This window comes from Oncorhynchus mykiss, chromosome 27, assembly GCF_057628025.1.
Source record: "Oncorhynchus mykiss isolate SJ-2025 chromosome 27, ASM5762802v1, whole genome shotgun sequence".
Classification (NCBI taxonomy): domain Eukaryota; kingdom Metazoa; phylum Chordata; class Actinopteri; order Salmoniformes; family Salmonidae; genus Oncorhynchus; species Oncorhynchus mykiss.
Genome location: NC_143048.1, coordinates 5,056,599 through 5,073,088, shown reverse-complemented (window position 1 = coordinate 5,073,088; position 16,490 = coordinate 5,056,599). Strand labels below are relative to the sequence as shown.

Below are 16,490 nucleotides of genomic sequence, written 5' to 3'. Positions count from 1 at the left end.
TAAGTTAATACTTTGTAGCGCCACCTTTTGCTGCGATTACAGCTGTAAGTCGCTTGGGGTATGTCTCTATCAGTTTTGCACATCGAGAGACTGCATTTTTTCCCATTCCTCCTTGCAAAACAGCTCGAGCTCAGTGAGGTTGGATGGAGAGCATTTGTGAACAGCAGTTTTCAGTTCTTTCCACAGATTCTCGATTGGATTCAGGTCTGGACTTTGACTTGGCCATTCTAACACCTGGATATGTTTATTTTTGAACCATTCCATTGTAGATTTTGCTTTATGTTTTGGATCATTGTCTTGTTGGAAGACAAATCTCCGTCCCAGTCTCAGGTCTTTTGCAGACTCCATCAGGTTTTCTTCCAGAATGGTCCTGTATTTGGCTCCATCCATCTTCCCATCAATTTTAACCATCTTCCCTGTCCCTGCTGAAGAAAAGCAGACCCAAACCATGATGCTGCCACCACCATGTTTGACAGTGGGGATGGTGTGTTCAGTGTGATGAGCTGTGTTGCTTTTACGCCAAACATAACGTTTTGCATTGTTGCCAAAAAGTTCAATTTTGGTTTCATCTGACCAGAGCACCTTCTTCCACATGTTTGGTGTGTCTCCCAGGTGGCTTGTGGCAAACTTTAAACGACACTTTTTATGGATATCTTTAAGAAATGGCTTTCTTCTTGCCACTCTTCCATAAAGGCCAGATTTGTGCAATATACGACTGATTGTTGTCCTATGGACAGAGTCTCCCTCCTCAGCTGTAGATCTCTGCAGTTCATCCAGAGTGATCATGGGCCTCTTGGCTGCATCTCTGATCAGTCTTCTCCTTGTATGAGCTGAAAGTTTAGAGGGACGGTCAGGTCTTGGTAGATTTGCAGTGGTCTGATACTCGTTCCATTTCAATATTATCGCTTGCACAGTGCTCCTTGGGATGTTTAAAGCTTGGGAAATCTTTTTGTATCCAAATCCGGCTTTAAACTTCTTCACAACAGTATCTTGGACCTGCCTGGTGTGTTCCTTGTTCTTCATGATGTTCTCTGCGCTTTTAACGGACCTCTGAGACTATCACAGTGCAGGTGCATTTATACGGAGACTTGATTACACACAGGTGGATTGTATTTATCATCATTAGTCATTTAGGTCAACATTGGATCATTCAGAGATCCTCACTGAACTTCTGGAGAGAGTTTGCTGCACTGAAAGTAAAGGGGCTGAATAATTTTGCACGCCCAATTTTTCAGTTTTTGATTTGTTAAAAAAGTTTGAAATATCCAATAAATGTCGTTCCACTTCATGATTGTGTCCCACTTGTTGTTGATTCTTCGCAAAAAAATAAAGTTTTATATCTTTATGTTTGAAGCCTGAAATGTGGCAAAAGGTCGCAAAGTTCAAGGGGGCCGAATACTTCCGCAAGGCACTGTATCAGCTGATGTACGAAGGGCTATATAAATAAATTTGATTTGATTTCAAGACACCCAGTCATGACAAAGACACATTCGTTCTAACTCAGTTGCCAGAGAGGAAGGAAAACATGCATTCTGTTTGCAACAAGGCACTAAAGTAATACTGCAAAAAAAATGTGGCAAAGCAATTCACTTTTTGTCCTGAAAACAAAGTGTTAAGTTTGGGGCAAATCCAATACAACTCATTACTGAGTACCACTTTCCATTTTTTCAAGCATGGTGGTGGCTGCATCATGTTATGGGTATGCTTGTAATCGTTAAGGATCTGGGGAGTTTTTCAGGATAAAAAATAAACGGAATGTAGCTAAGCACAGGGTAAATCCTAGAAGAAAACCTGGTTCAGTCTGCTTTCCACCAGACACTGGGAGATGAATTCACCTTTCAGCAGGACAATAATCTAAAACACAAGGCCAAATCTACACTGGAGTTGCTTACCAAGAAGACAGTGAATGTTCCTGAGAGGCCGAGTTACAGTTTTGACTTAAATCTGCTTGAAAATCTATGGCATGACTTGAAAATGGTAATCTACCAATGATCAACAACCAATTTAACAGAGCTTGAAGAATTATGAACATAATAATGGTGAAATATTGTACATTCCAGCAGTGGCGTGTATTCATGGATACCAAGGGAAGCCAGGCTTCTCCAAAAAATTGCAAAAGAAAATATTTAAAAAATATGAAATAATCTATCTTTCGTCTCTCTGTGTTTCATCATTTTCCTTCAATTCGCAAGATGCTGAATGTATCTCACAAGTGAAAGCATCAGAGCGACCAAAACAGCACCCCTCTGTCTCTCTACGTGTAGGCCATCTATCTGATGCCATCTTGTCCAAACGAGTATGACATTGTTTGCTGCCCGTAGCATTGAAGGCAAAGGAAGTCAGAGAGCATTTGGCCTCCCTTGATGAAAAAAAAGTATAAAAAAATGTGCCAATCAGCGGTGCGCTAAACTGAGCGAGCTCAACTGTGAATGGTCCTGGTGCACCAAGAAAAAAAAGAGTCAAGGGAAGCCAGCTTGGATTCGACTATCAAATCCCATTGAGAGCATACATCATTAACAGAAAAAGTTTAATTGTTGCATCTCGTTGTGTTGTTGTCCTCCGGAGGCTAGCTAGCTAGCTAAAATGGTCCCTTTCCTAAATTAGCCATGGATGGAGATTGGGATTTGGACTTGTGGTTTTACTTAATTCTCCGTACTGGCCAATGATTAGAACGGCGATTCTGATCCACCCATTAATTAATTCATTGTTGTGCCCCTGGCCTGAGAGGATGGAAGTTCAATATGTAGCTAGATGTAGAAGGCTAATTTTAACTAGCTAACCATGAATGGAAGTTAGGCTAGCGAGCAAGCATTTTAGCCAGGGAGCCTAGGACAACAGAAAATAAAAGTGTACTGAGGTGATAGGCCATTTCGTCAACATGAAAGCGAGGAGAATGGCATTGGCCTTTCTCTACAAGCAGGGTGAGTCAACATGTTTTTCTACTTGCACGAATGCGCGCACACACATGCTCACACACGCAACCACATCATAATTAGCTTAAGTTGGACTAAATTGTTTTTGGTATCTTTTAGTTGTCACTGTATTAGACTAAGCAGAGGTGATTTGATCATGTTTAAGTTGAAATGGGGCTGGAATAGTGGAGGCAGCTCCTGTATTCTTTGCGACTTGTATTAACTCTGTGGTTCCAAATCAATAGTTGTTTAGTCGTCGGAAACATTAACTTGCTTGACCATGCTGTAGATCATGTAACTGTCTGTTACTGTACATGCAATATGCTTTGTGGACTTCACTGCTATCCGATTTTGTGCAAACAATGCAATTATCAGAACACATAGGTTGTAATATGGGGTAGGGGGCTTGGCAATTACGTTAGCTCCAACAACCTGACACTCATTGACAAGAAATGTCATCAACAGTGGGCCTTTGCATTTCATAGGAATTGCAGCTCACCAATGTCAATGCCATCCTGAAATGCCCAGTCTGCCATGGAGTTTCCATACATGTTGACATTATGGGGTATGGGGAGGATGTAACCACATATGATGACAAGCTCATAAGGCAGGTGTTCACCACATTGAACCAACACAACCTGACACTCACTGACACATATGGTAGGATTTGCACCTCTTCAATGTCAATGCCATCCTGAATCTCCCAGAACTGTTCACGATAGCTCACTCCACCATCACTCCCACCTCTGGCAGTTACTACAGACAGAGACACCATGGAATTGTACTGCCACATGTCAGTAGGCCATTCAACAGCCAAAATGCCACCTGAAAAGAGCTGGTGTGCATCAATACACTACATGACCAAAAGTATGTGGACACCTGCTCGGCGAACATCTCATTCCAAAATCATGGGCATTAATATGGAGTTGGTCCCACCTTTGCTGCTATAACAGCCACTTTTCTGGACAGGCTTTCCACTAGATGTTGGAACATTGCTGCGGGGACTTGCTTCCATTCAGCCACAACAGCATTAGTGAGGTTGGGCAATTAGACCTGGCTCGTAGTTGGCGTTCCAATTCATCCCAAAGGTGTTCGATGGGGTTGTGGTCAGGGCTTTGTGCAGGCCAGTGAAGTTCTTCCACACCAATCTCCTCAAACATTTCTGTATGGACCTGGCTTTGTGCATAGGGGCATTGTCATGCTGAAACAGGAAAGGGCCCCAAACTGTTGTCACAAAGTTGGAAGAACAGAATCGTCTAGAATGTCCTTGTATGCTGTTGCATTAAGGTGTCCATTCATTGGACCTAAGGGGTCAAGCCCAAACCATGAAAACAGCCTCAGACCAATATATCTCCTCCACCAAACTTTACAGTTGGCACTATCCATTGGGGCAGGTAGCGTTCTCCTGTTCGTCGGTAGCTTCATGAAATAGGTTTCCATGGCCGAGCAGCCACAAACAAGCCTAAGATCACCATGTGCAATGCCAAGCTTGGGCTAGAATGATGTAAAGCTCACCGCCATTGGACTCTGGAAACACATTTTCTGGTGTGTAGAATCACTCGACCATCTGTCAGCCCAACGGACGAATCTGTGTTTGGCAGATGCCAGGAGAACGCTACCTGCCCCAATGCATAGTGCATGAGGGTTGTACACAATTATGAAAACATCTAATCTAATTCCGATGTCGGAGCCCACTTGCTTTCCTTAGAGCAGATTACACTAGCCATAACATCAAAAAACATGTGTAACTGTATGTATTTGTGTCCGGCAGGATGATACAGAACTGAATGAGAGTACATTTGACATGGAAAATTATAATTTAATCAGCTAGCAAAAAGTAAAGCTTACATTCATCATAAATATTTATAGTTTACATTTCTGCCTATTGTGTCACTGTTTACAGGTCTATATTTCCAGGATGCATTATGATATCCTAATGCTGTTTGTTTGTGTACGTAGGGCAGACAACTGACTACTTGTATTCCACATTTTTGCAATGTCAGAGCTTGCAATATTGGGTTACATGAGCCTGTGGCCCACCCCCCTCCAGCCAGGCATTATTCTGTGCTTTTTGAGTTTAGGGGGTGTATCAACATTTCTAACCACTTTTGCAGAAAAATATTTTTACACAACCATCCATTTCATTAATGGGAGACATTAGGGATTTTTAAAAACATGGTTGTGTTTTCTTCTACCTAGGGTAGGGTTATAAAACATTTTTTTGGGGGGCCTTCCCATTAGCCTACATTGTATATTTGCCTTCTGATAGAAAATGTATCTAACTGCATTGCAAAGCTGAGCAAATAGACTCGTGTTTAACTGTCATGAAACTGTCATTCAGGTGTGGAACAGGACTGTTCTTAATTACAGAGAAAATGAACTACATACAAGACACTGAATCCTAAATTTGGGCACACTTAACTTGTCAATCATGCATTAATGTCAATGGATGAATTGCACGAAAACATTATGTACGAGGATATCAAGTCAGGATTCAAGCCTACCTGAAAACATAACTATATTGTGATAAACTCATAACCAATGTCATGAGAAACGTGAAACGTTTTTTCTTTCAGATTTGCTACATTTGACCACGGGCCAAACAGCTATGAAACCAAACATGTCTGTTTTGTCTTTTTAACAGCTCGGGGCATTGGTGTGTTTGAGTGAGAAAGCAGTGTGTCAGTGGAACAATGCTCTGAATATACCCTCCTCAGGCCAAAGACAGCTGTCCAGAAAGGTGAGGGGGTTGTTCTTCTACAACCCACCAGTGCCCCAGCAGAGCAGCATCAGAGGTTCAATAAGCAGTACAACATCGCTGGCCTGACCCGGCAGCAGGGGGGATCCGGTTACACGTCCATGGCCATTTTCCATCACGACCCCAGTAAACCTAAGCCCTTTCCTTTTTTATCTCTTTCGGCTGGCCAGCGTTCATGTTTGTTTGAATGCTGACCGCTGAAATGACAGGGGGGGTGAGTTGTGGTGCAGGTGTTTAGGTTCTTTCACTCACTGACACAGATGAAGAGGACAGTATGAATGTCAGTACAAGGAACTGACCAACCCCTGGGACAGGAATATGATTCCACACCTTCACCGTCACATATACTCCCTCTCTGGCCTCTAGGTCACCAGACTGCTGATTATTACACACACCTGTCACCATCGTCACGCGCACCAGCGCTTATTGACACTCACCTGGACTCCATCAACTCCTTGATTACCTGCTTTTATTCATGTCACTCCCTTTGGTTTCTTCCCCAGGCGTTATTGTTTCTGTTTCATGTCCGTGCACTGTTCGTGTTTCTTGTTTATGTTAGATTATTTATGAAATGTATTCACTCCCTGGACTTGCTTCCCGACTCTCAGTGTACATTGTTACATTCACCAAGAGAGTACAAGTGAATTGGGAGAATCTACAATGCACTGGGAGGTATGGTTGCCAGTTTCTGTTTCTCAAGCCAAGAGAACATAGCCTGGTCCCAGATTTGTTTGTGCAGACAAATGTTTGGATTGACATGATAGAACAAACATGTCTGGTAGCAGTTGAAGGAGAAAAAATCCAAAGGGAAATGCTCTCCAAGTGAGAAGACCATCTTAAGGATAGGGTATGAACTAGAGGCACCGAGGTAATCACCTGTTTGAGATTCAAACCAACAACCCTCTCCTGACCTGACATATCCTGGTTAGGATCTGTATGTGTTTAGCCGATATCAATACTCCAAGGCTACTCGAGTCATGCTAATTGAGCGCTTTACAAATGAAATATTATTGTGTGGGACCAAACCTGGGTCACCATAGCAACACATTAGCCCTAGTCACCCTACCCCAGTCAGTGAGTCACAGTCAGAGTATCGGTCCTCACCCTGTGGTCCTCCTGTAGCGCCATGTTAGTGTTGGGTTGGCCCCCGGCTACGCGGCCCCTGTCACATCCAACTGTCAGACTGGGCATGAAGTCCCGACCGAAGGGCTCTGATAAACTCCGCATCATCTGTTGTACATGTGTGTTGTGTGCCTGGAATGGATCCCTGTGGAGAAGAGGAGGAAGAAGAAGAAGAGATTTAATCAGCCTCAATGTTCCCAGAGACTCTGAATTCTTTGCAGAATTGATGACTGTGCTGATGAGTGAAAAACAAATGGTCATACCATGATGAGCTGTACTTTGAAGAATCTCAAATATATATAAAATATATTTTGATTTGTTTAACACATTTTTGGTTACGACATGATTCCATGTGTTATTTCATAGTTTTGATATCTTCACTCTTATTCTACAATGTAGAAAATAGTAGAAATAAAGAAAAACCCTTGAGTAGGTGTGTCCAAACTTTTGACTGGTACTGTATATATAGATTTTTTCCCCGAAATAGTCATAACAAGAACACGCAACCGGGCATTGCGAGGGAAGGGCTGGTTTGTGGACTGAAGATGGGGCGATGGGGGGGGGGTCGTACGGTAACGTTTATCTGATTTTAGACTAGGCCTAAGATACTTGTGTGTGTATGTGGACACCCCTTCATACTAGTGGATTCAGCTAATTCAGCCACACCCGTTTCTGACAGGTGTATAAAATCAACCACACATCCATGCAATTTCCATAGACAAACATTAGCAGTAGAATGCCCGTACTGAAGAGCTCAGTGATTTTCAACATGGCACCATCATAGGATGCCACCTTTCCAACAAGTCAGTTCATCACATTTCTGCTCTGCTAGAGCTGCCCCGGTCAACTGTAAGTGCTGTTATTGTCTAGGAGGAACAACGGCTTAGCCGCGGACTGGATATACTCTCCTGCAACCCGCCTCACCCAATGTGGTACGGATCTGCTATTTTTATACTTTAGAACCGGAACCCCCATCAGAAGCTAGCCAGCTAACTAGCTACTAGCTAGTAGTCAGTTAGCCACTCTTAGCGGTCTTCACCGTTAACTCGGACACCAGCCATCCTCAGCTCGGTCAATACCTGCCAGTCTGCACAGCTCGAGATCAACCCAGAGCATATTTTTTTCTCTACCACATCTCCGGATTCCTACCGCAAGCTCTGGACCATTACACCAGATCATCGTAGCTAGCTAGCTGTTATCCGAGTGGCTACTCCTGGCTAGCGCCTCTGTACCGAAGCTAGCACCAGTTAGCCTTGAGCTAGACCCATCTCCCGGTTAGCCGAAGAGGTCTACCAGCTAATTCTTGGGCTACAATACCTCTTTTGCCAATTGGCCTGGACCCTTTATTGCCGACACAGAGCTCCGCCAATCCATCACGACTGGTCTGCCGACGTAATCGTCCGAGTTGGTTTCAACAGGCTTTTCCGTTGCGACGTCGCCCGAATACCCATCTGCTGGCCATGGCCCGCTAGCTCCAGCTCGCCTAGCGTAGTAGCAACTACTGAACAGCTCCCTGACTCACCCATTGCTGCTCATTGGACCCTATGATCACTCCGCTACACATGCCTCTCCCTAATGTCAATATGCCTACAGGATAATTATTATTGTTTTATTTCACTGTAGAGCCCCCAGCCCCGCCCTAAATGCCTTAGATAGCTCTTTTGTCGCACCCGCCAAACATGCGGAGACCTCACCTGGCTTAACTGGTGCCTCCAGAGATACAACCGCTCTCATCGTCACTCAATGCCTAGGTTTACCTCCACTGTACTCACATCCTACCATACCCTTGTCTGTACATTATGCCCTGAATCTATTCTAACACGCCAAGAAATCTGCTCCTTTTATTCTCTGTCCCCAACGCACTAGACAACCAGTTCTTATAGCCTTTAGCTGTACCCTAATTCTACTCCTCCTCTGTTCCTCTGGTGGTGTAGAGGTCAACCCAGGCTCTGTAGCCCCCAACACCACAACCATTCCCAAGGCGCTCTCATTTGTTGACTTCTGTAAAAGCATTGGTTTCATGCATGTTAACATCAGAAGACTCCTCCCTAAGTTTGTTTTATTCACTGCTTTAGCACACTCCGCTAACCCTGATGTCCTAGCCGTGTCTGAATCCTGGTTTAGGAAGGCCACCAAAAATTCTGAATTTTCCATCCCCAACTACAACATTTTCTGACAAGTTAGAACTGCCAAAGGGGGCGGAGATGCAGTCTACTGCAGATATAGTCTACAGAGTTCTGTCATACTATCCAGGTCTCTGCCCAAATAATTTGAGCTTCTACTTTTAAAAATCCACATTTACAGAAATAAGTCTCTCACCATTGCCGCTTGATATAGACCCCCCTCAGCCCCCAGCTGTGCCCTGGACACCATATATGAATTGATTGCCCCCCATCTATCTTCAGAGTTCGTACTGTTAGGTAACCTAAACTAGGATATGTTTAACACCCTGGCCGTCCTACAATCTAAGCTAGATGCCCTCAATCTCACACAAATGATCAAGGAACCTACCAGGTACAACCCTAAATCCGTAACCATGGGGCACCCTCATAGACATCATCCTGACCAACTTGCCCTCTAAATACACCTCTGCTATCTTCAACCAGGATCTCAGTGATCACTGCCTCATTGCCTGCGTCCGTCATGGGTCCACTGTCAAACAACCACCCCTCATCACTGTCAAACTCTCCCTTAAACACGTCAGCAAGCAGGCCTTTCTAATCGACCTGGCCCGGGTATCCTGGAAGGAAATTGACCTCATCCCGTTAGTAGAGGATGCGTGGTAGCTCTTTAAAAGTGCTTTCCTCACCATCCTAAATAAGCATGCCCCATTCAAAAAATGTAGAACGAAGAACAGATATACCCCTTGGTTCACTCCAGACTTGACTGCCCTTGACCAGCACAAAAACATCCTGTGGCGTACTGCATTAGCATCGAATAGCCCCCGCGATATGCAACTTTCCAGGAAGTCAGGAACCAATATACACAGTCAGTTAGGAAAGCTAAGGCTAGCTTTTTCAAACAGAAATGTGCATCCTGTAGCACTAATTCCAAAACATTTTGGGACACTGTAAAGTCCATGGAGAATAAGAGCACCTCCTCCCAGCAGCCCAACCCCCCCCACACTTCACCTTCACCCAAATCCAGACAGCTGATGTTCTGAAAGAGCTGCAAAATCTGGATACCTACAAATCAGCTGGGCTAGACAATCTGGACCCTCTCTTTCTAAAATTATCTGCCGAAATTGTGCAACCCCTATTACTAGCCTGTTGAACCCCTCTTTCTTATCGTCTGAGATCCCCAAAGATTGGAAACCTGCCGTGGTCATCCCCTCTTCAAAGGGGGAGACACTATACCCAAACTATTATAGACCTATATCCATCCCGCCCTGCCTTTCTAAAATCTTTGAAAGTCAAGTTAACAAACAGATCACCAACCATTTCGAATCCCACCGTAATTTCTCCACAATGCAATCAGGTTTCAAAGCTGGTCATGGGTGCACCTCAGTCACGCTCAAGGTCCTAAACGATATCATAACCGCCATCGATAAAAGACAGTACTGTACAGCCGTCTTCATCGACCTGGCCAAGGCTTTCGACTCTGTCAATCACCCCATTCTTATCGGCAGACTCAACAGCCTTGGTTTCTCAAATGACTGCCTCGCCTGGTTCACCAACTACTTCTCAGATAGAGTTCAGTGTGTCAAATCAGAGGGCCTGTTGTCCGGACCTCTGGCAGTCTCTATGGGGGTGGCACAGAGTTCAATTCTCGGGCCGACTCTTTTCTCTGTATAGATCAATGATGTCGCACTTGCTGCTGGTGATTCTCTAAACCACCTCTTCACAGACAAAACCCTTCTGTATACATCTGGCCCTTCTTTGGACACTGTGTTAACAAACCTTCAAATGAGCTTCAATGACATACAACACTTCTTCCGTGGCCTCCAACTGCTTTTAAATGCTAGTTAAACTAAATGCATGCTCTTCAACCGATTGCTTCCCGCACCCACCCACCCGACTAGCATCACTACTCTGGACGGTTCTGACTTAGAATATGTGGACAACTACAAATACCTAGGTGTCTGGATAGACTGTAAACTCTCCTTCCAGACTCACGTTAAGCATCTCCAATCCAAAATTAAATCTAGAATTGACTTCCTATTTCGCAACAAAGCATCCGTCACTCATGCTGCCAAACTACCCTCATAAAACTGACTATCCTACCGATCCTTGACTTCGGCACTGTCATTGACAAAATAGCCTACTCAGCTAATTGGATGCAGTCTATCACAGTGCCATCTGTTTTGTCACCAAAGCCCCATATACTACTCACCACTGTGACCTGTATGCTCTCGTTGGCTGGCCCTCGCTTCATATTTGTCGCCAAACCCACTGGCTCCAGGTCATCTACAAGTCTTTGCTAGGTAAAACCCAGCCTTATCTCAGCTCACTGGTCACCATAGCAACACCTACCCGTAGCACACGCTCCAGCAGGTATACTTCACTGGTCATCCCCAAAGCCAACACTTTTTTCGGCCTCTTTTCCTTTCAGTTCTCTGCTGCCAATGACTGGAACAAACTGCAAAAATCACTGAAGCTGGAAACTAATGTCTCTCGCTCCAACTTTAGGCATCAGCTGTCAGAGCAGCTTACCGATATCACTGTACCTGTACACAGCCCATCTGTAAATATCACACCCAACTACCTCATCCCCATATTGTTATTTATCGTTTTGCTCTTTTGCATCCCAGTATCTCTACTTGCACATCATCATCTGCACATCTATCACTCCAGTGTTAATGCTAAATTATAATTATTTCGCCTCCATGGCCTATTTATTGCCTTACCTCCCTAATCTTACTACATTTGCACACATTGTACATAGACCTTTTCTATTGTGTTATTGACTGTACGTTTGTTTATCCCATGTGTGACTCTGTGTTGTTGTTTTTGTCACACTGCTTTGCTTTATCTTGGTCAGGTCGCAGTTGTATATGAGAACTTGTTCTCAACTGGCCTATCTGGTTAAATAAAGATTAAATCAAATATATTTAAAAAAAGTGGTAGGTCACACAAGCTAACAGAATGGGAACACTGAGTGCTGAAGCGTGTAGGGGGGAAAAAATAGTCCTCGGTTGCAAAACTCACGACTGAGTTCCAAACTGCCTCTGGAAGCAACGTCGGCACAATAACTGTTTGTCGGGAGCTTCATGAAATGTGTTTCCATAGCCAAGGAGCCGCACATACGCCTAAGATCACCATGCCCAATATCAAGCATCGGCTGGAGTGGTGGAAAGCACGCCACCTTTGGACTCTGGAGCAGTGGAAATGCGTTCTCTGGAGTGATGAATCACTCGTCACCACAAACAAATCGGGATTTAGCGGATGCCAGGAAAACGCTACCTGCCCCAATACGTAATGCCAACTGTAAAATTTGGTGGAATAGGAATAATGGTTTAGGGCTGTTTTTCATGGTTCGAGCTAGGCCCCTTAGTTCCAGTGAAGGGAAATCTTAATGCTACAGCATACAATGACATTCGAGACAATTAAATGCATCCAACTTTGTGGCAAGTTTGGGGAAGGTCTGTTTCTGCATGACAATGCCCCAATGCTCAAAGCGAGGTCCATACCGAAATGGTTTGTCGAGATCGGGAATTGGAACGCAGACTACGAGCCAGGCCTAATCACCCAACATTGACCTCACTGATGCTCTTGTGGCTGAATGGAAGCAAATCCCCGCAGCAATGGTCCAACATTTAGTGGAAAGCCTTCCAAGAAGAGTGGAGGCTGTTATAGCAGCAAAGGTGGGACCAACTCCATATTAATGACCATGATTTTGGAATGAGATGTTTGATGAGCAGGTGTCCACATACTTTTAGCCATATAGTGTATGACAAGGGTCTAAGCTAGGTGATTAATAGATATTACATTCTCAAAGTTTTCCTGTGGAATGGCTACACTTACTCAAAGCATATATTCACTAATGAAAAACATTAACCAATATTTTGCTGACACCAGTAACTATATTCCTTGAGTAGTAAGTACTATGCTATTACTGTAGCCTACATGTCAACCAGTAGCTATTAAGACACATCATACATGGATTTCAGTGTGCGTTAGTTGTCATTTAAATGTAGTAATATCTCAAATCAAAGTTGTGCAGGTGTTTAAACAGGTGCAGCAAAATGCTTATGTTACTAGCTCCAACAGTGCAGTAGAATGTCTAGCAAATTCAACACAAATAAACAAATATAAAAAAATGTAAACAACAAATCAAGAAATGACAGAACGAGTCCAATTAACAATCCAGGGGTAGACATGGAGTGAGCAGCGTCAAAATCCAGAACATAAATATAGACACTGACAGTATATCATTTGGAAGGAAAATTGTATGTTCAGTAGTAGCCATAATATAAATATAGACACCGACAGTATATAATTTGGAAGGTATATTGTATATTAGGATGAGCTATTTCTAGAATACAGTATATTAACAGAAAATGAGGTGACTATATATACATGGGGCATAAGTCTCAAGGTGCAGGGCAGAGTACCGTGCAGGTAGCCAGCAAGTGACGGCTGTTCAACAGTCTGATGGCCTGGAGATAGAAGCATGACCATTATTGCCCAACAATAATATCTGCAAACTATTAATTGTGAATGTGGCTCTTAAAATAACATTATTGACAATAGCCTACAGACTGTCATTGTAGACAAGGGGTGGGTAGCATACAGTCGTTATTGTCCATTATCTGAAGCAACGCGTCGTTCAAAGTGGTGTTGACTAGTATTTAAAAGAAACACAATTTTTCGAGAAAAATCTTCATCCTGTCGAATTAATGAGTGGCAGAATACAATATCGATACTACTTACGACAAGAAAGGGTCCTCGTCAAATTCCCTGAGAAGACTGTTAAACATTTCCACGGGTGTTGGAGAGGAAAAGTGAAGTATGAAATATCTATTTTCCTTTTTAGCGCTATGAAGCGGCTTCTACTACCCAATGTACGACAGACAAGCGCGCACGGTGCCAATGAAGTTACTATGGAACCTTGCTACACTTCAGAACGTTGGGCTTTATGAACCAGGAACCACATGACCTCCGTAGAGCCATCTGGTTGGCTGGCTATTCACAGCTCGAGCAAGATCTATCAGAAGAACGTTATGTTGTCAGAAGCTGTCATGACAACGCAGCTCGCTCCAGAGAAAAAAGATATTCGATGTTTTGCCGTATTTTACAAGCGTGTGCCACTTCAGCAACGAGGCAATGCTGTAAAAGATGTGTAGGCTAAATGGCGTTTGTTGTTGAATTTATCCATTTAAATACGATGTACTATATTACTTTTCATTGGGCCTACATGTACTGTACATAGTTTTATTTGCAGTTGTCACTATGACAATGAACACACCCTGAAAGCACTGAATGGTCTGAACTAGTATCTGTGCGTTAGCGACCTCATGGTCTTATGCTACCACCATCTTATTAATTAATAGGCAACGTGCAGTAGGATGCGTAATCTGTTGATTGACAGGACTATAGAACGATAAACTTTCCTCTAGTGTGGATGCTTACCAACGTGTTATAGATAAGTAGCCTATAGTTTATCATTATAGTAATCGGCTGGGTGGATGTCTCCGACACAACACATTATCGCAACAGAACTAACCTACTAGTAAGTCTAGCTAACGTTAGCGAACTTGAATGAAATACATATACAATTACACGTATACACTTACACTTGACTTTTATACTCTATGGCGTTTTGTCTCTTTCAAATAATTTACTCTGGCAAGTTTGCCATGCAGTAGGGAAGTAAAGCGGAATTAGAATCCATCACTTCCGTTGTTTAGCTGTGCCATAGTGAAGTGGAAACAAACAATACCGTTACGACCTGATGCGGTAACGACACGGTAAATTGCCTTGTGAGAAGGCAACATCGTGTTGTTCAAAGTGGCTTGGAGAGAGAAATAAGAAAAACATACGGAAAACATTAGCCTACAAGATTAATTCCTTAAGTTGCATCTCATTGAGAGGAAAGAAACGCAAAACTGGCACCTGTCATCTCACCTGGCTCGCACATATGCGAGTCATCGTGACTTGCTTTAATTTTTGCAATTTTTTTATCTTAATTATTACCTCTTTTTCTCCCCAATTGGTAGTTATAATATTGGGATAGCGTCTAGCTTCTCTGGTGTGATGTGTCCAGGTTTCCCGTGCGTCCTCCAATACACAACCCAACCCAGCTTCTTGACACAAGGCCCAATTAACCCGGAAGCCAGCTGCAGCAATGTTTCGGAGGAGACACCTTTCCGTACACCTGGCGACCATATCAGCGTGCACTGAGCCCGTACCGAAACAGGAGTATGTGATGAGACAAGGACATCCCTCCCCTTACCCGGAGGATGCTGGGCCAATTGTGCACCGCCCCATTGTTCTCCCGGTCGCGGCCGGCTGCTACATGGAATCGAACCTCAGTGCCTTAGACCACTGCGCCACTCCGGAGGCCCCCTCCTCTCTTATTAAAGGTGTGTTCGTAAATTCATCCTGGAGTGCCAGAAGGCTCTGAGCATTTGTAAATTCAGAGAGTTGTTAGATTGCCCACAGATCACTTCACTCTAGCATTCAGAGTGCACACTGGACTCTGACAAAGGAGTAGAGTTGGTCCAAGCTTTCTGACCTCACAACGCAACCAAGCTAACTGGCTAAAGTTGGCTAGCTTGCTAACGTAAACTCAAACTCGTACATCGCCTTGGTCCGTACAATTGCCCTTATTTTAGCACCCTGAAAATGTAATACTTCCAGATCAACTGTAATGTCAATACCATTGTAAATCACAATTTCTCCCCTTTCCAACAAAATCAATTACATGACCTAAACACTGCCCGTTTCTGCATAATTCAAGCAGGCAATGAGCCCCGTCGGGGCTTTTTAAAAATGGCGGGTGAGGAAGCTAAACTAATGCGTGATAGTGAGAAGACAGATGTCGTGTGGGAAAATGGCTTTTTTCACTCGATCTGTCCAACTTATCACCCTAACGCCTCTAAAATGTAAATAAAACACTATAAAGAGTTTATATAATGTGTCATTACATACCTATTTGAAGGTTTGTGTCGAATTTGAATCAAGTTTAGTGCGGTGCTAAAGTGATCTTAGAAGTAAACAGCGGCTTTGAGAATGATGATTGCATGCAATGATGACAAAAAAATGACTAGGTATCCCCCCTTGCCTCCGTCACTGTCCATTTCTTGTTTTTAAACAATGAGAGAAGTGCTACACCGGGTGGAGAGAGATTGTAAGACAGAAATAGTTGCTTTATGCGTGCTGTACGTTACGACATGACACGTCAAGATGTAACGGAGGGTCAATAAATACCTATTCTAGCGGTTTCAGAGCCAACATCTTTGTACGGTAGGATTTACACATACAAAACACACCACCAGTCCAAGTGAAAGGTTAAACCAGTTTATTATCAGGTTTCACAAAACACAAAACAAACAGAGTAAACACTATATCACCCGTGGAAGGTCCTCCAATCGTGGTCTTTGGTTCAATCCTTGTTGAAATCATCAGTTCCTTTATTCTAGTAAACCACATCCTCCACCGTACACTCGGTCTCCCCAAATACCTCCTACTCCTTCACCTGCCGGGGTCAAAGCAAATACAAAAAATAAAACCCAGGGCGCAGTTAAGTAGAGGCCC

The 16,490-nt window shown here is 43.6% G+C and overlaps 1 protein-coding gene across 5 annotated transcripts in view; it reads right to left on the bottom strand.

Annotated features, from left to right (window-relative positions):
* The window catches only part of LOC110507358 (myeloid leukemia factor 1), a 53,046-nt gene that overhangs the window by 19,218 nt on the left and 17,338 nt on the right, over window positions 1-16,490 (bottom strand). The window contains exons 1-2 of one of the 5 annotated variants that reach the window (XM_090224229.1): window positions 14,528-14,628; window positions 6,775-6,937 (exon numbers count right to left, since the gene is read on the bottom strand). In XM_090224229.1, the coding sequence (XP_090080355.1) occupies window positions 6,775-6,900 (126 nt within the window). In that variant the 5' untranslated portion in view covers window positions 6,901-6,937; window positions 14,528-14,628. Of the gene's footprint in view, window positions 1-6,774; window positions 6,938-13,664; window positions 13,895-14,527; window positions 14,629-16,490 lie in introns of those variants that run through there. The other 4 variants (XM_090224230.1, XM_021587300.3, XM_021587299.3 and 1 more) reach the window with 4 other exon arrangements.